The 27,706-nt window shown below is 46.5% G+C and overlaps 2 protein-coding genes across 6 annotated transcripts in view; one reads left to right on the forward strand and one right to left on the reverse strand.

Moving 5' to 3' along the window:
• Positions 1-18,371, forward strand: part of SLC35D1 (solute carrier family 35 member D1) — a 60,379-nt gene extending 42,008 nt beyond the window's left edge. For 2 of the 3 annotated variants that reach the window (XM_044001996.1, XM_044001998.1), the window contains exons 10-13: positions 1,870-1,948; positions 6,394-6,476; positions 14,558-14,662; positions 18,143-18,371. In XM_044001996.1, coding sequence (XP_043857931.1) covers positions 1,870-1,948; positions 6,394-6,476; positions 14,558-14,662; positions 18,143-18,182 — 307 coding nt within the window. In that variant the 3' untranslated portion in view covers positions 18,183-18,371. Of the gene's footprint in view, positions 1-1,869; positions 1,949-6,393; positions 6,477-14,557 lie in introns of all 3 variants that reach the window. The other variant, XM_044001997.1, reaches the window with a different exon arrangement.
• A 3,548-nt stretch (positions 18,372-21,919) lies between these two features.
• MIER1 (MIER1 transcriptional regulator) overlaps positions 21,920-27,706 on the reverse strand; it is a 59,048-nt gene continuing 53,261 nt past the window's right edge. For all 3 annotated transcript variants that reach the window (XM_044003915.1, XM_044003917.1, XM_044003916.1), the window contains 2 exons: positions 26,040-26,176; positions 21,920-25,023 (listed from right to left, as the gene is read on the reverse strand). In XM_044003915.1, coding sequence (XP_043859850.1) covers positions 24,695-25,023; positions 26,040-26,176 — 466 coding nt within the window. In that variant the 3' untranslated portion in view covers positions 21,920-24,694. The remainder of the gene's footprint in view (positions 25,024-26,039; positions 26,177-27,706) is intronic.

Consider the following 27,706-nt stretch of genomic DNA (forward strand, 5'->3'; position numbering starts at 1 on the left):
TCAGGTTCTGCTGCTGACACGTGCTGTGTGTGAATGTGGACCAGTCACTTAGCCTCTGTTTGCCTCAGTTTCCTCATCTATAAAATGGGGGTGATAATGTCACCTACCTCTCAGGGTTAGTAGGAGGATCAAATGAGATGCTCTGTGTAAAGTGCCTTACCAGCCTCAGATAAATGCCCACGCTCAGGATGACTTGACCTTTCAGAGCTGTCAAAGGCTCTACAGTTATAGCGTAGTTGCTGATCTGCCTTGGTGGATGCAGTTCCCACACTGGGAGTTCTCCATAGAGCTGAAATCACGCGGGATGGTGGGACCCCTGGGCTGGTGAGGGCTCTGCCCCCAAAACACAACCTCCAGCGGTCCTGCCAGATTGGAAAGGTGGTGGGTACAGGTCTGAGAACCAGCCAGGCTGGTTCTGGAAACTGGTCCAAACCCTCTGTGTGACATGAAGAGTCACTGTACCTGTATGACCCTGTTTCCACCTGTAAGATACAGGAAAAATTTATTAAGTGCCTGCTGTGTGCCAGGCACTGTGTCAAGCTCTGGGGACACAAGAAGAGGCAGGAGACGGTCCCTACCCTGAAGCAGCCTATAGTCTGATGTGACACACAACATGCAGACAAATATATATAAGGCAAGTTAAATGCAGCATACATAGGGAAGAATTAACTGAGGGAGGGCACTGGAGTTAAGGGGTTGGGGAGGAAGGGGTGGCACATGATGGCCCCTGAGGTCTCTTCTGGCTTCATGTCTATCACCACATGGGTGCCAGGCTGGCTGCGTGTCTCTGTAGTAAGTATAGAAGGGGTTGAGATCAGCCTTGGTGAAGAGTGTGCCATTGGAGGCGCATCCAAGGCTTTGCTGGGTCAGGGATCTCATGGAGGGGCACCCTCCCCCTATCATCTAGCTCAGGCCCTCCACCACATCTTCCACAAGTGAGCCCACCAAGGGTGAGAGCAGTCAGTCTGCCTTGGGTTCTCTGAACATCCTGTGGGTTGTTGTGGTTCATTCGTTTTCAGTTGTATCTGACTCTTTGTGACCCCACTTGTTTTTTGTTTTGTTTTTTGGAAGAGATACTAAAGTAGTTTGCCCTTTCCTTCTCTAGCTCATTTTACAGATGAGGAAATTAAGGCAAACAGGGTGCCCAGGGTCACCCAGCTAATAAGTGTCTGGGGCCAGATTTGAACTCATGAAGATGAGTCTTCCTGATTCCAAGCCCAGTGCTCTGTGCACTATGGCGCCCCCTAGATGCCCTCAAGTATAAAATGAGGGGGTTGGACTAGATGTTCTCAGGTCCCTTCTGGCTCCAGATGGCTCTAGACCCTATCAAAGATAAAAATAAAATGGTCCCTGCCTGCCAGGAGCTGCCATCCTATCAGGGAATACAATGTGTAAAACCTGTATAACTCTATCCACTTTGTGCCTCAGCACTGAATCTTCAGTGACAGGCAATTGTAATTCTTTGAAGAGCACCAGCCGAAGAGTACAGTGTAGGACGATGGACCTTGGTTTCAAGGAGAAGCTTGAGGGGCTGGGGTGGGGGGTGGTTTCTTTAAAAGCACCATGTTCTTTTCTCACATGCAGGACAGCCCCCTTTCTTCCTTCCTGTGCTTTTCCTCTAGTCAGCGTCTGAGATAAGATTCGAACCCAGGGTTCCTGATTCCAAGTCCCATCTTTGTTCCATCAGTCCACGCTGCCTTTCTGGTGGTAATCTGTTAGTGAAAGACCCAGTCAGAGAAGCAGGGTCGCAGAGAATGGGCATCGGCAGGAGACATTGTCAGACACTGGTGGGAGGGGGAGAGACGAAAGGGAGGCGTTTTGGCTGATCTCTTACAAAGGCAAAAACATCTTCTTTGTCTCCTCCTTAAGGTTTATCTTGATGTACGCCACGGTGCTCTGTACACAGTATAATTCTGCTCTGACCACCACCATAGTTGGCTGTATTAAGGTAAGTTGGAAAAGCTTGTTCCTTTAAGGTTTAAATACATTGAAAAATGTTTTTGCTTTAAAATGCCAGCTTGGTTCACTCACTAAACCTGCTGACAGTTTTGCATATAAACTATGATATTTAAATTTTAAAAAATATATATGTTTTATTTATATTTGTTGTTGTTCCCCCCCAAATATCCTTTCTTTGTTTTTGTATTTGAATCTACATCACAGCTTGGCCCTTAATAAGTACTTTTTCATTCATTCATTCATTCATTCATTCATTCATTCATTCATCCATTCATCACAGTCACTCCCAATGATGTCCATTTGTCCCTTGCCCCATAGAACCCTTCCAAGTAAGATAAGTAACACTCAATTCACATACTGACCATGTATACCTAATTCCGCACCTATGGTCCACCACCTCTTTACCAAAAGCAGATGTGTTACTGTGTTACTTTTTAAGGAAACCATAAATATGACCCCTAGACATAATCTCCCATTTCCCTTCCTCAGCCCAAGCTGCTCCACTATGCCCAAACAGAGAGAAGCAGTAAACTGGATTACAAAACCACATATTAAGAGTTTGCCATGTGCTATGTCCTGGAGATATGAATAACAAGAGTCCCTGCTTTCATGTAGCTTACAGATAGGAGATAGTACTGATGGGAGAGTTCAGCTACCGGGGAGTTGGAAAGGTCTGATGGTCCTGATGAAGCCATGGCAAGGCTTCTGACAGGGTCCAGGAGTCCTTGTTTGTATCAAGGCAACAGGATCCAGACCTGAGTTCAAATCCTGCCTCAGATACTTTCTATCTTTTTTTTTTTTGGTGGGACAATGAGGGTTAAGTGATTTGCCCAGGGTCACACAGCTAGTAAGTGTCAAGTGTCTGAGACTGGATTTGAACCCAGGTCTTCCTGAATCCAGGGCTGGTGCCTTATCCACTGCACCACCTAGCTGCCCCCCTCAGAACCTTTCTAGCTGTGTGATCTTGAGCAAGTCACTTAACTTTGGGCTGCCTTGGTTTCCTCATGTGTAAGGTGGGGTTAATAACAGAATTCCCCATCGGGATTGTTGAGGGGATCAACTGAGATAATACAGGTAAAGTGCTTTTTAAACCTTTAATCACCATATGAGTGCAAGCTATTTTATTTTAAAGACACAAAGGCGCATTGCCAAATGGAAAGAAGGCAGTAGATTCTGATGCCCAAGAAATCTTGCAGTTTCCCTCCTGCCATGCCACCTGGTGACAGTGGGGGGAAGGGAGGCATTGGACCAGGGGGCTCTGCCCTGTGGAGTTTTCCTTTTGATGGAGTCTTGGTCGCCTCCCCAGACTCATCTGGGGAGCTGGCCTAGGACTGGCGCTCCAGAAGGGCTGTGAATGGAAACCATGGGGATGGAGCGTCTGTGTGAACGGAGCACTCCATTGAGTTTGTAACAAGTCAGTTGTGTGAGCTGCCTAGGCAAGCTGGAAACCAATTGTCTGTAGGCAAGAGACTTGGCCGCCATTGCATGAGCCCCGAGGGAGCTCCTCTGACTCTGGTTTGGTTTTATGGTGAGATTGCTTTAAGAAGGTTACAGAGTGGGATGGTCTGCCTCTCCAGAAAAGAAGGAGCACAGGCCTGGAAAGGAGATGGTACTGTCATACTGAGAAGCATCAGCCCAAGCCGAGGGCCATCCAGCCAAGGAACAGCTGAATCCTTGGGGAGGATCTTCCATCAGGGCAGTTCAGGTGTTGGTACCATTACAAGCACTTTCAGTCTCCTCTAATTTGTGGTACCATGGAAAGAGGGATGCATTTGAAGTCTGGGGGCCTCAGCCTGAATCCTAGCTTGGTGGTTTATTATCTTTGTGACCTCTTTTGGGCTTCACTTTTCTCATCTGTAAAGTGAAACACTTGGACTAGATGGGCAGAAGCTCCTTTCCAACTCTATGTAAGTGTCCTAATAGGCCCTCTGTACCCGGTCTTTAAAATTAAATACATATATATATATATATATATATACATATATATATATATATATGCTTTTGGTTGTGACATCACAGTAATTTCCTAATATCCCATCTCTCCCCTCCCCCTTCTATGTCCCAATGAAGCCTTCTCTCTCTAATATAAATGAAACAATCAATAAAATCAACCAGCACATTCTGACAAAGTATTGGTCATTCTGCACTTGTAGTCCCTTCAATGGAGAAAAAGCAAATGTGTGTTTTATTATCTTGGATCAAGATGGATCTTTACCCTTAATTAATAGCTAGCATTTATATAAGCTTTGAGGTGAGCAAAGTGTTCTTACATGTGTTATCTCATTTTATTCTCCAACAAAACTGGGGCAGAGGTAATTTATTTAACCTCATTTTCTAGATGAGGAAACTAAGACAGACTTGCCCAGGATCATGCAGGTAGTAAGTGCCTGGAGCAAGATTTAAACTCAAGTCTTTCTGACTTCAAGTTCAACCCTCTACCCACTGTGGTGCTACCTGGTTGTTGCAATGGCTGCTTTTAGGTATTGTTTTCAGTTACATTTTTGTAATTACATATCATTCTGGTTTTGTTTAGTCAACTCTGCATCAGTTCATACAACTTTTTTTGTGCTTCTCTAAATCCCTCATCTGTCATTCCTTATAGTTCAGTGGACTTATATTACTTACATGTCATCACCCTTTTCCCAGTTTTCCCCCAATTAACAGGGGACTTGCTTTGCTTCCAGTTTTTTTTATTACCACAAAAAAAGCCACTGAATATTTTATCCCTCACTCATTCTTTGAGATTCTGATTAGACTATGGAAATATTGTTTCTTATTTTAAGTTCCTTCCTTCCTTCCTCTTTCTCTCTCTCCTTTTTTTTTTTCTTTAACATTTTATTGCCATCTTTTGTTACATCACTTACTTCCCAGTTATTCATCCCCACTATTCTTATTTTTATATCTTTTTTATTAATTTTGTTTTTCTTAATAATAACAGTAATCAAAGTAGTATTAACCACTTATACATGTACAGGAATTTTCTAGTTGGAAAAGTGATTTCGTATCCCTTATCTTTTTTTTCTTTCCCTTTTAAAAATCGTGAACTTGGAAACCATCAACACACATGACCATTTCCATATATAAAGGGCAGAAAAAAGAATACTGCACAGGGAAGCATGAATCTTGAGATATCTCTTTCTGTATCTGGTTCTTTGTTGTCGTCGTATCTGACTCTCTGTGGCCCCTTCTGGAGTTTTCTTGGCAAAGATAGTGGAGAGATTTACAATTTCCTCCTCCAGCTCATTTTGCAGATGAGGAAACTGAGGCACATAGGGTTAAATGACTTGCCCAGGGTCACACAGCTAGGAAGTGTCTGAGGCTTGGGTTTTAACACAGGGAGTCCAGGGCTGGTGCTTCATTTACTGCACCACCTAGTTGCCTGATTGAGTGTATATTAAATGTATCTGTGTGACTCTGGGCAAGCAACTTATGTCTCACGCAACTCTTTATAAATTGGAGAGAAGGTGCCAGCCTCCCCTGGTGGAAGGAGGTTCCTCATGTGGGAGTCCTCTATACCAGTGATATCCCAGCTCTCATCCTCTGACCCCTATTAGATTTGATGGGGCAGTGCCAGCTGTCCTCTGGCCCTTTCTGAGCTTCCTTCTGGGCATTTTTAAATGTTTCATTGATGATGGTTTTATTTCTTCTTCCATCAATATCTAACCTTTCACACACCCCAGTATTCATTATTGCCAGAGGCAAGGACAGGAGAGTGACAAGTGAAGAGAGGGGAGGGGGGGACACATAATGAAAAACAAAAAAAGAAAAAACTTTTGCCCCCTTTGGGGGCCTGGAGATTAAGACAATTCCATTCAGAAGATAGGAAAACCATTAAAAAAAAAAGAGAGAGAGATTATTCAGTGACTCAGCAGAGTTGTCTGGACCTGCGTGAGTGTTCTTAGGTAAGGAAACTTCATTCCAATGGCATCTCCCAAAGTATATCCTGTGACCAAAACCTATCAGGCTGATGTAGAAAAATTGGGGAAAATGTGCTTAGATATTCAGAAAGGGAAATGGTCCTCATCATTCTGTCAACTCAGCCTTTGGCTCCCCCCGCCCCCAAAACAAAACAAAAACCCAACAACCCAGTTCCCTTAGTCCCTTTGGTTGCCAAATCGTCCAGGTTGTCCTTGCCTTGAGCCATCTGTGCTTGCTCTGTGTGGTGGGTAATGTCAACCAGGCCTTGGGCAAGAGAAAGTTTGGTATCTTAAAAAGCTTTTCTGAGCCTTGGTGAAAATATTTACCTTTAGGGGAAATGGCAAGGGGACAGGTGAACCCAGCCTTGCACCTCCCCATCTTTGGCTCTCACCCTCTGTGTGTGTGTGTGTGTGTGTGTGTGTGTGTGCGTGCATTTTAAACACAAGCATATGAAAGGATGATGGAATGAGAGCCAAAAACTAAGTAAAATCTTGATTCCTTTTTTTTTCTTTTCAGAATATTTTAATAACTTATATTGGAATGGTCTTCGGTGGAGACTATATTTTCACATGGACAAATTTCATTGGGTTAAATATCAGGTAAGCAAATCATTGTTCCTAGTCACGTTCTTGACAAGGGAAACCTGAGGGTAGGGGCGGGGCAATGACTGTTGAGTGGAAAAGGCCTGGGTTCCAATCCAGCCTCTGAGGCTCACTGTCAATGGATCAGAAGATCTTGGGATCCTAGACAGAAGGGATTGCAAAGGTCATTCAGTCCCACCCCCTCATTTTCCAGATGAGGAAACTGAGGCTCACAAGGATAAAGAGACTCACCCCAGGTCACACAGGTGGAATTTGAACCCAGATCCTTAGAGTACAGACCAGAGTTCTGCACCCTATTCTCTTATGTTTCTTCAGCTAGAGGAAGGAGAAGGATAGCAGAGAGCCCTGCAATTGAAATCAGCCAGCCTGGAGCCTAGGCCCCACTTTGTGACTGGTTGAATTACTGACAGCTGGTATAGGGTAGGGGGCTGGGCATCTTCCTAGGTAAAGTGAACTTATGACTACAAGGCCACTATAAATATAAAATATGATATAAATAATGTAAATATTAAAATAATGAGAATATTTATAAACCACAACATGAAATGATGTCTTTTGGGGAAAATATCAGTGCTAGTAGGACTGGATTTGGACTCTGGGGGGCTTGGGTTCAAATGTTACCTGGGTCACCATGGACAATTGACTTGACCTCTTTGGCCTTAGTCTCTCCATCTGGTAGACTTGATGTCATCTAAGATCAAGTAAGATAATATTTGCAAAAAGATAAAGCACTTAGCATAGTGTCTGGTACACAGTAGGTGCTTCATAAGTGCTTATTCCCTTTCCTCTTTAGCTTCCTTTCTGCTCTAGATATTTTTGATCTTGGGAATAGATAACTTAAGGTTCCTTCCATCAATAACATTATGTAATTCTGTTAGCCAATCAGTTGGCAAACCATTCATTCATTCATTGGCAATGGGGCTAAGTGACTTGCCCAGGGTCACACGGGGAGTGTCTGAGGTCAGATTTGAACTGAGTTCCTCCTGATTCCAGGGCCAGTGCTCTATTCACCGCATCACCTAGCTGCCTATAATCAGTAAACATTTATTGAGCCCCCACTGTGTGCAGACGCTGTGCTAAATGCTGAGGAGACCAAAAAGAGGCAAAAAGCCTAGCTTTGTAAATGGTAGAGGCCTGTTTAGTCAATGAGTCAGTCAATGAGCACTCTGTACAGGCACTCTGTAGGTCTCAGGGACACAAAGACAAAAGTCAAACAATCCTTCTGGAAACTTCACTTCTAATGGGGATACAAGTATAATTTCTTCAGTTATTTCTTATTTTTGAGTTTAATTTTATTTTTTAATGAACAAAAATGGCTGTGTTTTCTCTCCCCTCCGTTAAAAAAGAAAGAAAGAAAACAGGTCCTGAAAATATTTGCTAGAACACCCAAATCAGTTGTTTGTTAGTATTTTCCCTGCTCCCTTTCCCCAGACCCTTCTTCCTAACTTCCCTCTTTCTGTCCAGGCACCATCTTCCTTCCTGGTCCCCAGGTGCACAACCTCAGGCTCCTCATCCCCAGCCTTTCCCTCTCCCACACCCCTCAGAGCCGTCTTCTGTGGCTCCTCACCGGGCTCCCTGCCTCTGCTCCCTCACCGCTCAGCTCCCTCCTTGGAGCAGCTGCCAGTGATTTTCTTATTGTGCAGCTAGGTGGCGCAGTGATAGAGCACTGGCCCTGAAGTTGGGAGCAACTGAATTCAAATCTCACCTCAGACACTTACTAGCCTGAGTGATCCTGGGCAAGTCACTTAACCTCAAAAATATCCGGGGCCATATCCAATCATCCTGATGTATGTCTTGCCACTGGACCCAGGTGGCTTTGGAGGAGAGGGTGAGGCTGGTGACTGCACAGCCCTCCCTCACTTAAATCCAATTCACTCCAAGTCATGATGTCATTCCAGTGTCATGGTTCTCTTGGAGAGTGAAGCCCCCCTCCCGCATCTGGGTGAAGTCTCTTTTATATCAGATTGATTTCTTGGTACTCCCTCCTACATCTTCTGAATACCAGCCAAATGCCTCACGGTGTTGCTCCCCAGCATGGCGTCCCTTTTCCTGTCTCCCTGACTTTGCTTAGGCTGCCCCTGCTTTAGAATGCTCTCCAATTCCTTACCACAGGCCCATCCCCTGGGGGCCCCAGTTATCTACTGCCATTAGCTGAGTAGCTCCCTCTTCCCCGAAGCCTTTCCTGATTGCCCAACTCCTCGATGCCCTTCTCCTTGATTTCTGGGGTGTATACCTTTAATTTTAATTTAATTTAATTTTTTGTGGGGCAATGAGGGTTAAGTGACTTGCCCAGGGCCACACAGCTAATAAGTGTCAAGTGTCTGAGGTCAGATTTGAACTCAGGTCCTCCTGAATCCAGGGCTGGTGCTTTATCCACTGCGCCCCCTAGCTGCCCTGTTACCTTTAGAGATAAGCTGTGTGGCCCTGAGCATGCGATGATGAGGGTGCTGCTGCTGCTAATAACTCAAGTATATAATAATGCTTTACTGCTGTAAAGGTTGCAGTGGGTTCTTTATGGTTTCTTCTGAGCCCTGTAATAGCCCCGTGAGGCAGGTGATGCCCATTTTGCAGATAAGGAAACTGAGGCTCCCAGTAGGTACAACCTGGATGTCAGAGATCTCTAGTCAGTTCAGATCCCTGTGGGTAGGAGAAGTAAATCCCTTGAGGGTGAGGTGGCGGCTGCTTGGTTGTTGTCTTTGTTTTTCCCTTGGGCTCCTGGCCGGGGTAGTCACTGAATAAAAGCATGTTGAGTTAAATTGGGGAGGAACGAATACCCTGAGAGCTAGACAGAAGGGGAGAAACATTTTTGCTCTTGCATATTCCCTGGGTTTGATTAATTCTGAAGACTTTCAATGACTACTTCTTTGTGGGATTACTGGCCCCAGGGAACTAGCTTTATCTTTCTCCAATCTATAAAGGCCAGTGACAGAAATTAGGTGGGATGCACTCTGCTCCTGACTGTTTACTGAGCCCCATTCCGAGGACAGACGAGTTGAGCCCTCTTACCTTTAGTGCCTTAAACCCTGCCTCATCACCTTGTTATTTTGAGAGAATAGACACCCACCTTTTTTTGTTTCCATGCTTTCGGCTTTCAACAAACCTCCCCATGTCCCTAATCAATGTGCCTGGCACATAGTAGACACTCAATAAATGCTTATTGACTAAAAGAAGCAAATCCCCCCCCCGCCCCCCCAAAAAAGCAAATTCCAGATTTTGTGATTCATAGTTAAATGAGAAATAAAATGGAGTAAATTCAGTAAGAGAATATAATTATTTACCAAATATTTCCTGTATCCCTACTTACCTTAGGTTGGGAAGCCCTGGAATAAACAGCTCTCTTTTTGGAGTGGCTAAATAATAATAATAATAATAATAGCCAACCTTTATGTCCAGTTGTAACTTTTACAAAGCTCTTTACACATATTATCTGCTTTGATCTTTGCAACACCCTGGTGAAGTCGGAGCTGTTATTATTCTCATCTTATAATTGGGGAAACTAAGGCAAACAAAGGTTCAGTGACTTGTCCAGGGTCACACAACTAGATTTGAACTCAGGTCTTCCTGACAGCAGGCCCCCAGCACCCTTTGGTTGTGAGGAAGGAGGAGTCTGATGGAGGCCCTCAAGTGAATGCCAGGAGTACCCTCCCTCGCTCCCTCACTCTCTAGTCAGCATATTGACACCATTAGATCCTTGCTTTAGACTTGGAAAGGACATAAAGGGCTATGTCCTCCAGCCCTCTGCACTGATGAGGAAAGAGGTTCAATGATTTCTTCAGGGTCATTTAGACAGGTAGGGTCAGAGGTGAGATTCAAACCTAGGCCATAGGGTGACAGATCTAGAACGGGAAAGATCTTCAGAGGCCATTTGGCCATAGGATTTTCTATTTACAACCAACTTCCCCATTTGACCAATGAGGAGCTGAAATCCAGAGAGGTTATGAAGTGACTTGCCTAGGGTGACCAAACTCATGAGTATCTGAGGCATGATTTGAACTCAGGTCTTCCTGACCCCCATGTCCAACATGACTTATTCACTGCAGTTCCTAGTTGCCACTGGCCTAACACCCCCACCCCCATTTTACAGATGAAGAAACCAAGGTCCAAAGAAATTAAGTGACCTTCTCAAAGTCACACAGGTTTAAGAGTTAGGATTTCCACAGGGGTCCTTTGATTGCAGTCAATGTTTTTTCCTTGTGTTATGCTGCCTTCCTCAGCCTTCGATTAGGACACCTCATTCAGGGGATCTTAAATCCACCCTTTTGCATCCAATTCAGCAAGCATTTATTATGCACTTACTGTGTGCCAGCCACAGTGCTAGGTGCTAGGGGTACAAAAACAAAAAGTAAATTGTTCCTGCCTTCAAAGAGTTTCCTTTCTGCTGGGGGAAACAACATGTACCCAGAAATAGGAAATATTTACAAAGGAAACGAATTATTGTTTTGGTGTAGGGAGGGTATTACTAACAATTGGGACAGTCCCTCTGTCAACAAGCATTAAGCTCCTCCTGTCTACCATACCAAAAAAAAAAAAATAATAATAACCGTCCTCTCAAGGAGGGTCCAGGAGAGGCCCCATTAGTTTGTGTCGCTTTGCCTTGTCCTCCCAGAAGTATCAGTCATTCTTCCAGGCTGCTTTGTAACAGTGATGACCTCCTCTTGTCCTCTATTTCTTTTCCCAGTCCAGGCTAGAATCTCCTCCACTCTATTTCTCCTAGTAATATGTCACTTCTGATCCCCAGCTTTGAGGATCAGATTTAGCGCAGGAATGTAGCCTCAGAAGTCATGTAGAGAGTAAGCTCCCCCAACTTCCAGAAGGGGAAAGTGAAGCCCAGAGAAGCTAGTGACTTGTCCCAGGTCATGCAAAGGTAGTAAAATGCAGAGTCGACCTTCTGCCTCCCAACACTTGGAAAAAGGAAACAGGAAGGCCCTTTCAACTGGTTATGATGTAGGCACGAAATTTTGGGGTCCAATTGATCATGAGTCGTCCCAAAAGAAGTACAAGACTCAGTGACTCAGTTTACCAAGTTTTATTGCAATGCTGTGAGTGATCACAGGGAGAGAACCAAAAAAGTGGAAAGGTATCTCTCGAATAGTGAAAGACAGTTATATTTATAGTATAGATAAATTGATTATCAGTCTCATAATAATCTCCCCCTTGGGGAGGTACAAAGGAGGGCCTGTCCTACTCATTATAATATTCTCCAGCTAGGGGTGTTACAAGGGAGGGTTTATCCTAATTTGGAGGTCCTGGGGGTCCTAAGCCAACCCCTGAGGCTGGTACCTTTGTCGGTGGAGGTGTGTTTGGGGGGTTTATATGTCATAAGGTGAATCTGGGGACAAATTTGGCCTTTTCTGTTCATGTCTCTTTCTGATTCCCATGGCTAGTTTCAAAATAAAATCATTCTTCTTTAGAATTTCTATAGCCTTGTCTTTTCCTTTATTGTTATTTTGACCTGACCTGCTCTGGTCTGTTATGGATGTTGATCACTATGGGTATGAGAATCTATCCATTAACTGGGATCTGACTCCCTTTTAGAGCTAATATCTGTATTAGAGCTTGGGTTTTAGGTTTTACTATTAATCCCTTTTTGCCTCCTACATCAGTTAGACCTCTCCAAAGTTAGGGAATTGAATCACTGCTCTAATTAAATTCATTTCCATTCAGCTAGCCTTCCTTCCTTATGCCGGAAGTGGCCAGGCATTGCCTTAGGCTTCTGAGATCGAAAAATTAAAACAACTCTCCTTCTGCCCTTGAGAACATTCAACTGGACCAGCAGGGCTGGACCACAGGAATAAATGGAAAACTAGAGTTTGCTTTTTTCTTCCTTCCTTCCTTTTTTTCTTTTTCCCCTTCTTAATCGTCTCCCACAAAGCATTTGTGTGAGCATTGTAGAGAATTTACCTAACCAGAATTTTCCTTGGAAAGAGAGGATTTGCCTGAACAAGGTAGGACAGTAAACAACACCCCCTTCCTGTGTCCCAGGAAGCATTCCCTAGAATTTCTAATCCTTGGGGTTTCTCTTCCTTTCCCCCCTCACCTCCCACTCACCCCTGCTTCACATTCTGGGGAGAAAGGAACCTTCCTCACTTGGCTGTGTTATTCTGATCTAAGCCCCAGCTCCTTAACTCACCTTCAAGGGCTTACTGTGTGTATGTATATAAATACCTGCATACTCTTAGAGAAACTTTTTAGTGAACTAAGAAGGGACATTCCTTCCCCTAAAGGAGCTTGCATCAGAATGGATATGGAAAAAAACCAAAACAAAACAAAAAACCAACCCACCGGTTAATTTGGTTTGTTTTCCTAGGGATCCTGGTGGGTTTGGGGGACTTTGATTTTTGAAACTCAGCTTTGTGAATTACCATTCCAAGGTGGGTTCTTTAGAATGCTAAGTAACATTCTGGGGAGAGCTTTTTGGAATGCTAAGTCATATGCTAAAGAAAACTCTTTCGAATGCTAAGAAACATTCCACAGAAGCCTCTTTCAAATGCTAAGTGACCTTCTTTAGAATGGCAATTCTCTAATTGGCCCCGGTTTGTCTTATCCTGGAATCAACTTTTCTCCTCCCGTAGGTGACCACAGTTCTGCCCGAAGCCCCTTCTGCATTTTTAGATTTGGGTTTTTTTTTTTCCTTCCATAAACACTGAAGACTCACTGTGTGCGTGGCATGTTACTAGGTGCTATGGGAAGTATAACATTGTGTAAGGTTTGGTCTACGGGAGAGAATAGTAGAACGAATGTAAACTCCTTAAAGGAAAAGGTTGCTTTTGCCTTTTTGTCTATCAGCTGACTGACTGATATCAATGGACCAGCATTTATTAAGTGCTGTCTTTGTGCCTAAACCCGGGGGTGCGGAGACAAAAAATGAAACTGTCCCAGATTTCCAAGAACTGATGTTCTATGGGGGAGACTATGTATACAGATAGAAAAGTAACGCCAAGGTACGATAATTAACTTGGCTCCAACAAAGGAGCACAATAATGTCCCCTAAGGTCTGTGTGGGTCTCTCCTCTTCCGCTTCTGGGAATTTATTTTAGTCAAAACATTTTGAATTCAATTATGATCTGAGACCCTGCTTAGGAAAACTAACATTCAGGCAAAAGGTTTGGCTTTCTGCTGTACTTTATATCTTGTCTATCTCCAATTAAACAGGGTCCTCTTTGTGGCTGATGCAAAATCGAGGTTCCTGGAAATATCTGATGGCAAAATAGCAAATAATATATTATATAATATTAAATACAATAGATTATAACATAACATAATATATAGTACAGTACAGTACACTGTATCTCTGGATACAAAGGCACCCAGGTCGGCCTAGGGGAGGGTGGTGCCTTCCTTTGCATGATTGGGGCAGCTAGGTGGCACAGTGGATAGAGCACAGGTCCTGGAGTCAGGAGGACCTGAGTTCAAATCCAGCCTCAGACACTTGATGTGACCCTGGGCAAGTCACTTAACCCTCATTGGTCCCCCCTTCCACCCCCCCCAAAAAAAAACACACAAAAAAAACTAGCATGATTTGATGCTTGTTATAGTGAGAGCTGGCCATGTCTTGGGCTGTGACCTTGGACGAATCATTTCTCAGTGCTCTGGGCATCTCTCCAGGACTCTGTTGCTGAGCAGGTGCCAACTTGACCTGCATTAAGAGAGGGAGTGCCAGTGAAATCACCGTCCTCATCTCTATCCTTTGTCGTTATTGTCACTTTTCAGTTGTGTCTTTGTGACCCCACTGGGGGTTTTCTTGGCAGAGAAACTGGAGGGGTCAGCCATTTCCTTTTTCAGCTCATCTTACAGATGAAGAAACTGAGGCAAACAGGGTGAAGTGACTTTCCCAGGGTCATACAGCTAGGAAGTGTCTGAGGTGGAATTTGAACTCAGGAAGATGAGTGTTCCTGACTCCAAGCCCAGGCGCTATATGCACTATGGCGCCACCTAGTGGCCTCACCCTCTCCTAAATAACAGTTATTATTAGTAAAGAATTAGGCGTGTAATTGTTATTCCTAGGCTGTACAGGGCACCACAAATGCAAGCCTGTCCTCTTAGCTCAATCACTGCAGACGTTCTCTTGTTCTCCGCAGTATTGCTGGGAGCCTGGTGTATTCCTACATCACTTTCACAGAAGAGCAGCTGAACAAACAGTCGGAGACAAGCAGCAGGCTGGACGTTAAAGGGAAAGGCGCAGTGTGAGTGAGGCTCACGCACATGAGCGGTCGACCCTGCACGCGGGCGATGCGATGGAGACCTGCTTGAACGGCTGGGCTGTCCTGGTTCTAGCGAGCTCTCGGTCCTGGGGCCCTCTTACAATCTGAAGATAGCTGCCTTTTAAAATTTTTATGACGGAAGAATCTTCTAATTGATTCTATTTTAAATCTGCAGTTTGCGTTAATTTATACTGGACTGGAAGACAACGTATCTGGCTTTTAATTTATTGTACCCCCCCCCCAAGTGGGAACACAGATCAAACTCATTCCCTCCTTCTTGTTAAGTGGGAGTAGGAAGCAGACAAAAGTCATCTCCCACTTAGCCTGAACTCACCCGGCACCTCTAGCCTACGCCACCATTCCCTTTGCACCCCTTTCCTTGGGGTCTTTCATCTGAATCACATTATTATATGGACCAGAGTCCCCTGTTTCCAATTTCTTATGATTTGGGGGGAAAGGCAGGTCTGAGCCATTCCCCGGAGGTGCCCAGCAGCAGCCATGATGAAATGCAACATGGCTGAGCGAAAGGAGCCCCCGGCCAGTTGGGATGATTACTCTTGCCTCTGCAGACTCCAAGATGAGAATGGCTTTTCTATTTTAGATACAATAAGATTATTCCATTTTAAATTAAAATTTAAAATCCAATAAGACTGTTTTTAAATGTAAAAGCCATTCTTAGCTTGCCGGCCCTACAAAACCCAGCAGGGGCGGGTGACAAGTGGTTCCCAGATCTGTGATGTAGGTTCCAGGCCTTGCTGTGCCGCTTTGACTGCCTGTCAGACTGTTAGACTGCATTGGTGAAAGGCAGGAGGTGGATGAAGTGCTTGCTTGGGTCCTTTTCAACCCTCAGTCAAGGGTCTAATGAGGTGGAGACCTGGTGAAGCAACTTGTCCATTGGGGTTGGCCTGCTGTGAGACTCCTTGGTCTTGCACCAGGACTTGGCCTGCCTTCTCTGCCTGATTCTACCTGAGTTGTACTAGGAATCACTCTGGAGCAGTGGCTTGAAACAAACACCTGTCTTGGTGGGCATCCCCACTTCCACCTCCGTGATGTGGGCTTACTAACTTATAAAGGAGGGTGCCATTCTTTAGAGCTGAATGGAAGGAGCATGCCAGATCCCAGTGAAACTGGAGTTGAGGTTGGCCCATGGCCTACTAGGTAAATGTACTTCCCTTATGCATTAAGTAGGGTCTTTGGCCCTCTCCATCTTTAACAGCAGGGCTCTGTTGGGTAGCTGACCAATTTTACAAGCGTCTAGCTTTTGGGAAAAGCTTGGGAGGGTGTTGAATCTGTAATTGGAGAACCAAGGATTTTCCATTTAAGACCTGTGTGATCTTGGGCCTCAAATGGCAGCATTGGGCTAGATGACCCCAAAGAGCTTTCTTTCTTTAAATCTGAAGATTCAGTGAGCCGGATGCATTTCCAGAAGCCAAGATGGTGATGGCATGGGAGAGCATGCCGTGTGAGGGACAGCTTCAGAAACTGAGAACGTTCATCTTGGTGCATCATCTTTCTGATCCCAAGCCCAATGCCCTGTCAGCTTCATGCCATGCTTTGGTACCAGATCTGCCTGGTTACTGGACCTTCACCCAGTTGATGCCGGTCAACAAGTCTCTGTTGACGTCGGGCTCATGCTTGACCACTAGTTGCCATTGGCTGGCTTTGTGGGTACACAGCAAGGGCGACACCTGAATTTCAGTTCTGATTTGTTCAAAGGTTTTTCTCCCCACCGCTCCTTCCTGTGACCCACATGAGGAGCAACGGAGGGGGGCATACGGATTAAATTACTATGTGTATTTGGGTCAGTTTGCTGGGGTGATAACTTAGGGAATGGGAAGTACCAGAATTGAAAATACATGCTTCCTAGTAAATGGAGATCATAGCCCAGCAATAGACCTATCATGTTGTAACCTGTTAACTTCCTCCTTTAGCAGGTACAAGTGTCACTGAATTTTGCTACAAATGAGGCAGTCCGAGGCACAAATTGGGCCAGGGACCTGTACAAAGCTCGGCGAGCCCTTGGCAGAGCTCTGAACTGCCAATCAATCACTGTAATCGATGAGCGGGGTCAGGCTGATTCTTACTAAAAATGAATCGACCTGTTGGGGCAGGTGCACTCAGAATACGGAAGGAGGCCATTTTCTGTTACTTTTAGTTGCCAATGGCCTCCTTCAGGTGAGCTGCCTAGTCACAGAAGAGATCCCAGCAGCCCATCCTTGGCCTCATCACTTTTTGCCTCTTGAGCAGTGGCCTTCTCCCATCTTTGGGCTTCCTCTGGTGACCATTTGCCAAGAGAGCCCCAAATGAACAACAGCCACAAACTCCACTTGTACTCAGAATTCCCCATCAGCCTCCTCTCGTTCTGGTTTTCAGGACTGCGAGGTGTCCACCCCCCCTTACTAAGCCTCTCTTCTGGCTTCTCTACATGTCTTTTCTAAAGCTAGTTGGCTGGTCCCTTGTAGGGCCACATCAGCGTCTTTAGAAAACACCCTTTTTCCTCCACGCGTCTGTCATTAGAACTTCATTCTCCAGTTTCCTCTGTGTCCTTTCTCAGAGACCTTTGAATGTAGCATGATTTGGTGGCCCCTCATAGCCCCTTACTGTGGATGGTACCTTCTCTTTCTATTTACACTCTGTCTGGTGCCCAGGGACTTACAGGGAGCTGGGGCACTTGAAAGGAGCCAGTTACGGGCAGGAGAGAAGAGCTTCTGTGGGCGTTAGTCACCAAGATGGGGGCTGGTTCTCCTACCTTGGCCATACTCTGCCGGAGCCTGGCACAGGTGGAAGGCCCTTCTCCTGCACAATCCATAATAATGGCTCACATGTAAGGTGTTAAGGTTCGCAAAGTACTCCCCATAATTCATCCCTTTTTTGGGTCCTCGCAACATCCCTGCTTTATGGATGAGGAAACTGAGGTTGAAAGAGGAAATGATTGTTCCAGGGGCACACAGTGCAAGGCAGAATTGGACTTCAGACCCTGGAAGCCAGGTAAAGAGTCCTACAGACTCCCTGGGCTGTCTCAGGGCCCAAAGCCCCCCAGCCTCACCCAGGACAACATGAGGCCTGGAATCTCCAAGAGCAGAAGTGGTTTGAAAGTCTTGTTTCTCCAGATGTTTGCCCACTGGCAGCCTCCACTTCCCCGATTCAGATACAACTGACTCTGTCTTTCTAGACCTATCCATGCATGTAGGGGCCAGGTCGGGCACGTCTGGGAACGTGACCCTGCATATGCTTGGCCGTCGTTTGGACAGAGATAAACTAACCAGCTCGGGTGCCTCGACGTCATCATTGTGTTGTAAACCCGCCTGCTGCGCCCTGGCTGGGCAGGAATTTGCGTCACTTTGTGTTTCTAAGGATGTCTGCAATGTTGTCTTTGTCTGTAAAGGAATCACAAGTTTGATTTGTCATCCCTGAAAAATGTTTTTCAAGGTAATTTTGTTCTTAAATATCTGTCTCTTTCAGTGCCAGAAACCAGATGGTATTGTCTACACTGGGAACGTGAATACAATGGATGCCATCATCCTATGTTTTCTATGCTGTTGATTTCCTGGAAATATTTTTTTCAATATAGATTCTATTTACAAAAATGACCATTACTGCAGGCTGTAAATCAGGTGACAATGAAAGAAAATGAATATGCCTGCTCATGTATTTTTGTATGGCCTTAATTAAAATACTTTTCTCCTGAAAACGTGCCTTTCAGTTCCTTTCTGGTGACATCAAAATGGGTGGAGCATAAGGGTGCGTGGCTATGGGATCCACGCTTTGTCTGAGGTACAATAACCATGCAAATGTGCCTGCGCCAGGGCCGCCCTCACCATTTTCTGCATGAATTAGAAAAGGCCAAATGCCCTGTGTGTTGGGCAGAGTTGGTCCCTATGTCGGATAGCCAGGAAACAAAATGGGAATCCCTTACTCTTTCTGGGCATTTCTTGGGCATGACTGCTCATCAGTAACCAGACTGGGCAAGGAGGGGAAGCAGCTTTGCAGTCTCCCAAACCGGACCAAAGGAAATTGGCTGAGAAGATTCAAACGAACGTCGAGTTTTCTTTCATAATCTCAATGTTTCTTCCTCTCGGCCCTCCTCTCCCTCTTCCCTCCCTTCTCAACCGTGGTGCAGTGGGAAGAAGCCCGGCGTGGAGTCAGAGGCCTGGGCTTTAGGCACCCCCCTTCTGGGGTTTCCTCATCTGCACAATCGAGGTCACCGTAATCCTCCCCCAAATTCTCCCCTTCTTTTTCACTTTCCCCTCTCCTCTTCATCATTTTCGTGTCATTTATTGCATTCTGAGGACTGGTCTTCTACATCTTTCAATGTGCTTTGGTCATTCATCACTGAGCTTTTCTGAGCCTCGTTGTTTCCCCCTTTAAAAGGAAGGGATGGGGCAGCTAGGTGGCGCAGTGGATAGAGCACCGGCCCTGGAGTCAGGAGTACCTGAGTTCAAATCCGGCCTCAGACACTTAACACACACTTACTAGCTGTGTGACCCTGGGCAAGTCACTTAACCCCAATTGCCTCACTAAAAAAAAAAACCAAAAAACAAAAGGAAGGGATGAGGGGGCAGCTAGGTGGCGCAGTGGTTAAAGCACTGGCCCTGGATTCAGGAGGACCTGAGTTCAAATCTGACCTCAGACACTTGACACTAGCTGTGTGACCCTGGGCAAGTCACTTAACCCCCATTGCCCCCCCACACACACAAAGGAAGGGGTGGGACTGGGTGGCCTCCGAGACCCCTTCTAGTTAGGTCATGTGATGGAGACGACCACGAGGCAGGTTGTGGCCTCCTATGAGATTTGAACAGCAAGGGTGAACTTTTGGATGTTCTAGTAATTCGATCCATGGATCACAAAGCACTGGAAAGACTCTGCGGTGTTGGGAATGACAGTATCTTCTATGTGCAAAGCACCACGTGAGGGGCTAGGGATACTAGAGTGAAAAATTGTTCCTGCCCTCAGTGATCTTACATTCCACACATGGGATTTGGCACTGGACTTCAGATCCTGGAAGCCAGGTAAAGAGTCCTACAGACTCCCTGGGGCTGTCTCAGGGCCCAAAGCCCCCCAGCCTCACCCAGGACAACCTGTAACTGACATGGGGGGGGGGCGGGTTCTGTTTTTGTAGACATTTAGCCTCTAGGTCTTGGAAGCCCGTGGCGGTACTCAGTCCGATTCAGCAGGGCACGGAGTTAGGTCGTGAGCTCTCCCCAAGCTTTCTCCTGACTTTGCCCTAGCACTTATGAGCTAATTTAAAATGTCAGAAAATTGGGAAAGGGCCTTTTCTGCATCAACTTGGTGATTTGGAAAGCCGACCTTGCGGAGCAGAGGTGTTACAGACAGCCTGAGTCTTCCACGACTTTAGTAACCTGTAGGAGCTCAGATATAGAGCTGGGAGAGATCTGACGCTAGGAGCAAAGCAGCACTTACAAGGTGCCAGGCATCAGATTTGCTCCTCACAACCACCATGGGAGGTGTTTTGTTTTGTTTTGTTTTGTTAGTGAGACAATTGGGGTTAAGTGACTTGCCCAGGGTCACACAGCTAGTGAATGTTAAGTGTCTGAGGCCGGATATGAATTCTGGTCCTCCTGACTCCAGGGCAGGTGCTCTATCCACTGCTCCACCTAGCTGCGCTTGCCTTGCTTGAGGCTGGATTTGAACTCGGGTCTTCCTGGCACTCTATCTACTGTGCCACTAGCCTCTAAAGTCCAGTGATGTGCCCAAAGCCACAGAGGAGGTCAAAGCAGCAGAGCTGGGACTGATTTTGATGTTGTTCTCCTGCATCAATGAAGACAACAACTAAACTGGGTTCAAACTTTTCCGAGATTCTTCTCCCATGGAATGACAGGACTCCCTCGACCCTCCCCCCCTTCCCTTGAAGAGCAAAGAGCTGGTGCAGTGAGTGTGCTGGGGGCCGGACGCGGAGGCCTGCGCCCCTGCCTCACCTGTGTTCTAACTCGTAGCTGTGCTGGCCTCTCTCGTATAAAAATGAAAAGGTAGCCTGGACGGACGGATGGACGGATGGAGGGACGGACGGACGGATGGAGGGACGGATGGACGGGCGGATGGACGGGCAGATGGACGGACGGATGGATGGATGGATGGACGGGCGGATGGATGGATGGACGGATGGAGGGATGGATGGACAGATGGATGGAGGGAGGGAGAGAGGGAGAGCCACTGGGCTGCCCCCTACGTCTAAATGGATGTTCCTCGAGCCTGGAGAGTGAAGGGGAAGGAAACCAGGCCTCAGAACCACAGTGATGTTCTCTTTCTCTCTCTGGCATTTTTCATACCTTGGTTACAGGACCAGGTCAGTCACCTATCAGTACTGGTGCTCACTCTTCTCTTTTAAACAATCTCTTTGACTTTTCTTTTCTTTTTTGGGGGTGGGGGTGGGGGTGGGTTAAGTGACTTGCCCAGGGTCACACAGCTAGTGTCAAGTGTCTGAGGCTGGATTTGAACTCAGGTCCTCCTGAATCCAAGGCCAGTGCTTTATCCACTGCACCACCTAGCTGCCCCTCTTTTAAATAATCTCAACAAGGGCCTTCGCAGGGCACGGCTGGCAATCAAAAGGAAAGCCATCTGAGAGTGTGCTGGGCACCATGGGAGGGCTTTCAGGGCTTGCTGCGAGGGTGGGCAGAAGGAATGGCCGAGGGCTTCTTTGGCCTCAGAGGGCAGACCCAGGAGCCCCAATCTAGGGCTGATGCCTAGAACTTGTCCTAAGCTCCAAGATGGGCTCTGTGCATTACAAGGCAGTCTGTCTCCCCTCCCCGGAGGGGTCTTCGAAGCCAGGTCCCTTAACACCCAGCCACAGAATGGCCTAGATGACTGTGGAGTTCCTATTCTCCCCCCAACCCTCCCTGTTGTGTCTTCACAGTTTAGCTCTTGAGGGCATCCAGACAGGCACAGAACTGAAGGTCTTAGCTATATTTTCCAACTATTCTGGGACTTCTCTCCTCTTACCTATTAAGACTCTAAGTGGTTGTGAGGCATCAGTGGAAAGGGGTTAAGAAATGGAGATGAAGAGGGGTGATGCACTTTAAAAATGAACTCCCAAATAAAGACATGGGCCACTGCATGCCTGCAAAAGCTGACCGCAATCTCCCGAGAATGGTAAGGCTGGAGTGAGATGTGCAAACGGTGGTCTTCTCAACATAAAGGGAGATTCCCCACAACATTATATCTAGAATTAAACCCTATTAAAGTCGACCGAAAAGTACTCACAGAATTTGGTTAACACGAGGATATGTTTAAAAAAATATTTTAATAAGCTTTTTCAGAATTTCAGACAGGGATTGGGGAGAGAACTGGAAATTACTTACAGTGCAAAATTACTATGCAGGAATTTTAAAAAATCGAATCCATCATTCTCGAATGTCTAGTCTTTTAAGACATCCCTTCAAATCGGTTTTGAAGCTCAACCAAAGACTTCTGTTGAACTGAATTTCTGATTTTGCAAACATCTGAAAGAACTCCATAGAAGAGAACATCATTTCCTGACTGTTTTTGCCCGGACACCGTGCACCACACCAAGGTGCGACTGGTTCTGGATCAGAGTGAATTCTATTTAGGTAAATGAAATCCATGACATGACTAAAAATCTTAAAGTACTAATAGTGCAATGACCTCTCAAGTTATAGTGGCTGTATGCTGAAGAGTAAGAAAAAAATATCATGTAAAATACCTGTACACACACAAACAGGAAAATACAATTCAGTCCTTCAGGAAAAGCTGAGCCTCCCACATCAGAGCCCACCGTGGAATGTCGTCCTCTCGGGACACCTTCAAACCGGGAGAGTAAAAAGGCAACGCTTCTGAACATGGGCATGACTGGCCGCCCTCTCTGCAAAGAGGACTGAGAACAGCTGACTTCTAGATTTGCCTATTAAAATCAGTTTGCAGTTTACAAACTTTAAAAAAAAGATGCATTTTTTTTTCTTAAAAAAAAAAAAAAAGTGACCCTGGATCTCTGCCACCGAGCACCACCTTTCACTTGGAACCCTTCTCTGAAGCATCTTTGATAAGAAGCTGGGACGCTTTGGCCTTCACGAAGAATACAGATTGGGACCCCTCTGCAAAAATTCCTGCCATTCCCAAGGAATGGCAACATGAGGTCACCAACCTCCACACACACAACCATTCAGACTCTGGGTAAATCACAGGAAATTCAAATGTTCTCAACTGGCTTTTAACACTGATCTAGGGCAGGGAGAAAAATACAATGTTGTTCATCCTGGTGAGGGAAGCAGCTGTGATTAGGGGGCCCGGAGCTCCTCGTGGGCTACAGCTGGCAGCGTGCCCCTCTGGGCAGACCGCCTAGCCCAGCCCGGCTAGTCAAAGGACCACCAAGCACTTCGTGAGGTCATCCATCAGGACTGCCTCCTGAGCTGCCAACTGCCAGTCCCCACAGAGAAAAAGAGAGGAGGGGTTTAGGATGTGTACAGCTGTGTGATACTTAGCAACATTCCTTCTAAATAAATGTTCCCATGGGAGTGTCTAGGTGGCCCACACGCTGCCCAAGACAATTCTCTGCAAGAATCCCACCGGCAAAACAGACAGACCCGCCTGTCCTTTCCACAAGACTCCACAACCAGACAGTCCTGCATGTCCAGGGAAACGGTTTCTCTTTTCTAGATCACTCTGTACAATAAAGCCTCTGGATTTCAGTTTCAGAAAAACTCCTCCCAAACCGAAAATGGCAGAATTGTTTGGGAAGTTCTGATACCGCCTCTAACTATTATTTTCCTGCATAAAATCAATGACACTTGAGACGACCTGCCCACAAGAGATTCACGCTTCTGCCAATGACCGGAGCAGTCACTGTCCTTTCACTCCCACAAACAGAACCACCTGTTCTCATTCTCTCCATGCTCATCTAAATGCAAAAATGGGCTCCTTCTGATATGTCTATAAAAATAACTGAGCAGGACTCTGGCCAACACGTTTGCGTTAAAGGTAAGCACTTAAGCTGACATGACGCTCTTATCGCTGCAAACATCAAACTGAAAACATAACACATGTAAAAGTCTGTGCAATACAAGCATCATGCATCACTTCAGAATTCTCGAAACTCACGATCTGTCCTAAAGTAGAAATTGGAAAAATCAGATTCTCATAATTCTCTATGAATACTTTAACCATCTGCATAAGAAAAGATGACTGGGATACTACACAAACACTTAAAAATTCATTAGAAAAAGACTTTAGCAAAATAAAATGAAGCTGACAGACTCAGAATATCAACTCTTCTCATAAAAGTTTACCAACTGTACAAGTTAAGAAAATTATACAAGCTTTTGTATTAAGAAAGGACAGCTCAATCAAGACATAAGTTCTGTAAAAATCTTCCAAAGGCTACAAAGAATCTGGAAAAATACAGCATGTATTTCTTAAGCCCAGATAAGAATATGAAAGACATCACTGATGTCAACAATTGTACATACACAAACCTGACTTGGTTTATTTTTTAACTTCTATATATAAAAAAATCATGCTAGCATAACTTTCAGGATTCATAAGGGTTTCCTCAATAATATGACACCCAATTTGTATGGAGAGAAAAATGGTAATGCCTATTTTCTGGTCTACTAGACATTGAGAAAAAAAAAAACAGCAGAAAAGCTGGTGTTAAGCAGAAGATTTTTCAAATTAAATACAAACCAACCTTCCCCACTTCCCACATATCTCCCCCCTCCCCCCAGACCACAAACTTAGAATAACAGGGTTTGGTATTAAAATATGCCTCTAAAATTCTGTAATAGGATTCTCTGTTGTTAAAGATGAATGTACAACCTTCACTGACCATAGGAGTTCTCAATATTTAAAAGGGTCTTTAAAATAGTTGAAGTAAAAAATTCTGCTAAAGGCAGAAATACAAACTGTCATCTAAAATTAAAATCCAATTTAAAATGTCAGATTTCAACTGAGTGCTTCAAGGAAATCAACTTAAGGTAACCCATCAACCCTGAAAATTTTAGTCGCACCAGAAATTACTCCAAAAAATAAAAACCAGCCTCACACTTAGTCATCTAAATTTTCCAGTTCTTCAAACTTCCCGTGTGAGATTGCTTCCTGGAAAAACTCCGAGGAGCCTGGGCTTTCTCTACCATTGCTGCTCACCCTCCGCCTCTTGGCAGGTCTCTCATTTTTATCATCAAAACAATTTTCATTCTTGGTGGCTCCGTGAGCGAGTTTGAGGTCACCGGTCAGGTTCTCAGCGTCATATCCATTGGTGTCGGCGTCTGCATGGATGGGCTTCTTATTCCCACCAGTGGGCCCGTTCATGTGCAAGCCTTCAACTTTGACTTCATCCTTGCTTGGGACTTCCCCGGGACCATTGGAGGATATGCCTAGGCAGAAGAAACACATCGAGCGGTCATTTGGGACAAAATTCCCTGAAAAAGGACCAGAAATCAAAGTGGCATTTTGCTAATCAGATGACAAAGCAGCATATAATTAATCTGGTACTGATGTGCATCTTTCTGTGACATTTCAAATTTCCTGCAGTCTAATGTGTTCTGAGGAAAAAGTGCAAGGGTCCAGTCCATCTAAAAACTGGACTGATCTGAAACCTTGCCACCTCGGGGCCGGACATGCGTGCAGACTCCAAAGAACACAAGAAACAAGCGTCACCCGCGGGCCCTTCAGGGATGTGGAAGGCCAGCCAACGAGGCCTCTTCTGACAAGGCCCCACCGCTGCCATCTGCATGGACCATGACCTCTGGGTGCCCACAATCAAGGCGCCACCTTTACTAATCACAGCAGCAGCCACTGCAATTTCCAGGACTGTGTACGAGATCCTGAGTCCTTCTGCCTGAGCTTCCGGGACCCTGGCTCCTCACAAGGACCCTGTGGAGCCGGAGCTCCAGACTCTAACTCGGGTACAGATCACTGCCTCTCGGGCTGGCACCAGCACCTCTTTGAGTCTCTGCTACCTCTCGGGTGAAATGAGGGGGTGAAATCGAGTGGTCCCTTGGTCTAGGACACCTCACAAGCTACTGGGGTCAGGCTCTCTGCCTCAGCAGGGTGAGGCTTTGTCTCAGCAGTTCTCCACTGAGAGAGGCAATGTTCTAGGAGCAGTGGCTGCGCCCTACTAGACACATGGACTCAGTCTGAGCCCTGGCCCTTGCGGGGCTGTGGTGACCCTTGGGTACGGAGTCCCAGGGTCCTAGAAACACCCCCTCCATCCAGGTTCCCTGGGCCCGAGGGGTTTCCCCAGGTCGCCAAACGGCCCCTTTAGCACGTCCTCAGACCTTTCCAAAGGCAGGAGGGAGCACACGCGTGTCCCTCGCACACGCGTGTCCCTCGCACACGCGTGTCCCTCGCACACGCGTGTCCCTCGCACACGTGTTCCTCAGTGGCTTACCATTCTGATTGTTGTTGCTGCTGCCGTCCTCCTTCTCGGACTGGCTGGTGCTGCTGTTGGAGGCTGTTGGGGGCGGGGAGGGGGCCCGGCTGGAGGTGGCACTTTCACTTTCATCTAAGAGCCGGTCCATGTAATCCCTTAAAAAACCAAACCAAAGCCAGCCTCGTCAGAAACACCCAGCCCTTAGTCAAAGGAAGTTTGCCCGAGGACCAAGTGAGATGGCTCATAAAAACGGTTATCCTCCCCTTTCCTGCTTTACACCAGCCCTGTATCATGCCAAGGATCCGGGCCCATCTGTGCAGAACCTCAGAGGTCGTGCTGCCGTGGACTCTACGGAGACACACGAGCAGACGCACCTTTAATGACAACAGGACCTAATTGGATCCTGCCGATTTAAGGACCAGTGAGACTTAAGGATGGGAAGCGAACTGTCCTCTGGGGAGCCCCAGGCTTCCCAGCCACTCTCCTCTCTCTCGTGGGACAGGGTCATTTCTTTCCACACAGAGATCATGCCTCTAAAGCAGGGGTGCTTTCTGGGGGCCCTTTTTCAGTGTCAATGGTTTCCTTTGTCATCCTGTGTATTTTACTTTCTGCATATAAACCTGGGATTGATGACAGAGATCTTTGAGTATCTGCTAAAAAAGAACGAGACTGGCTATGCAGGCTCAGCCCTTGAGGGCTGAATCAGGAGAAATGGGCAGAAGTACGAGCGAGGCAGGGCAGAACAGTGGAGAGCACGGGTTCTAGAAGCAGAGAGCGGAGTTCAAATCCCGCTTTGGATACTACTTCTGTGATCCTCAACCTGCTCACGTACAAACTGCGCATCCCGCTGGCACCGCCTGTGCCCCCAGCCCGGCTCAGTGCCCCTGTAAGGGTACAGGGGCCAGGCAGAGCGGCCGGAGCCATACAAGTGAATGGCTCACACTGAGCTACGTCCAAGGAAGAAGGGACAGTGGCCAAGAACAAGAACAGAGGTCAGCATTTCTACGGCGCTTTATGAACATTATCTCATGTGGCCGCTGCCCCCCCCCCCATGGGGCCCAAGGGTTGTTGCTGACAGTGCGGCCTCCTCGCTCTCCCCTGGCGCTCATCTTCTGGGGCCCACAGCCCAAACCCAGGCCTTCAGGGCTTCTTCAGAAGGAGGGGGGAGCAGGAGGGGAGGACAAGTGAACTTCCTGGCCGCATTTTCTATACACAAGCCACAGGCCGGGCAATTGTCAAGAAAATGCATGGCTGCAAAGGGCATGGGACCACAGGAAGAACCAGGTAGAATGGGCAGGCAGAGGGCGGGCCGAATGCTGGGCGGCTGGGAAGGGTGGGAGTGTGCAGCAAGGCTCCGTCCCAGCACAGGGACAGGGATCCCAGGCCAGAAAAGGCACAGAGGGGGCAATCTCCACCAGTGGAAGGTGCACCCCCAAATCCCAGATACATGGAGAAACTCAAGGAGGACGGTGAGGCATGTGAGACCCAATACGCAGCTCAGGCGTGACAGAAACAATGACAAGGGACTGTCACAAAGTCCAGCCCTGGGATCTCTGATGAAATCAAGCCACTGGGTGACACTGCTCTAGGCAGAACCCCAAGCTTGGCCCTTCGATCCAGCTATGCGGGTGCATAGCCAATGCAGCACACAAAGCGGTCAGTGATGGGGCAGCTCTGCTTGGAGG

The sequence above is a fragment of the Dromiciops gliroides genome, chromosome 4, assembly GCF_019393635.1.
Source record: "Dromiciops gliroides isolate mDroGli1 chromosome 4, mDroGli1.pri, whole genome shotgun sequence".
NCBI classification, from domain to species: domain Eukaryota; kingdom Metazoa; phylum Chordata; class Mammalia; order Microbiotheria; family Microbiotheriidae; genus Dromiciops; species Dromiciops gliroides.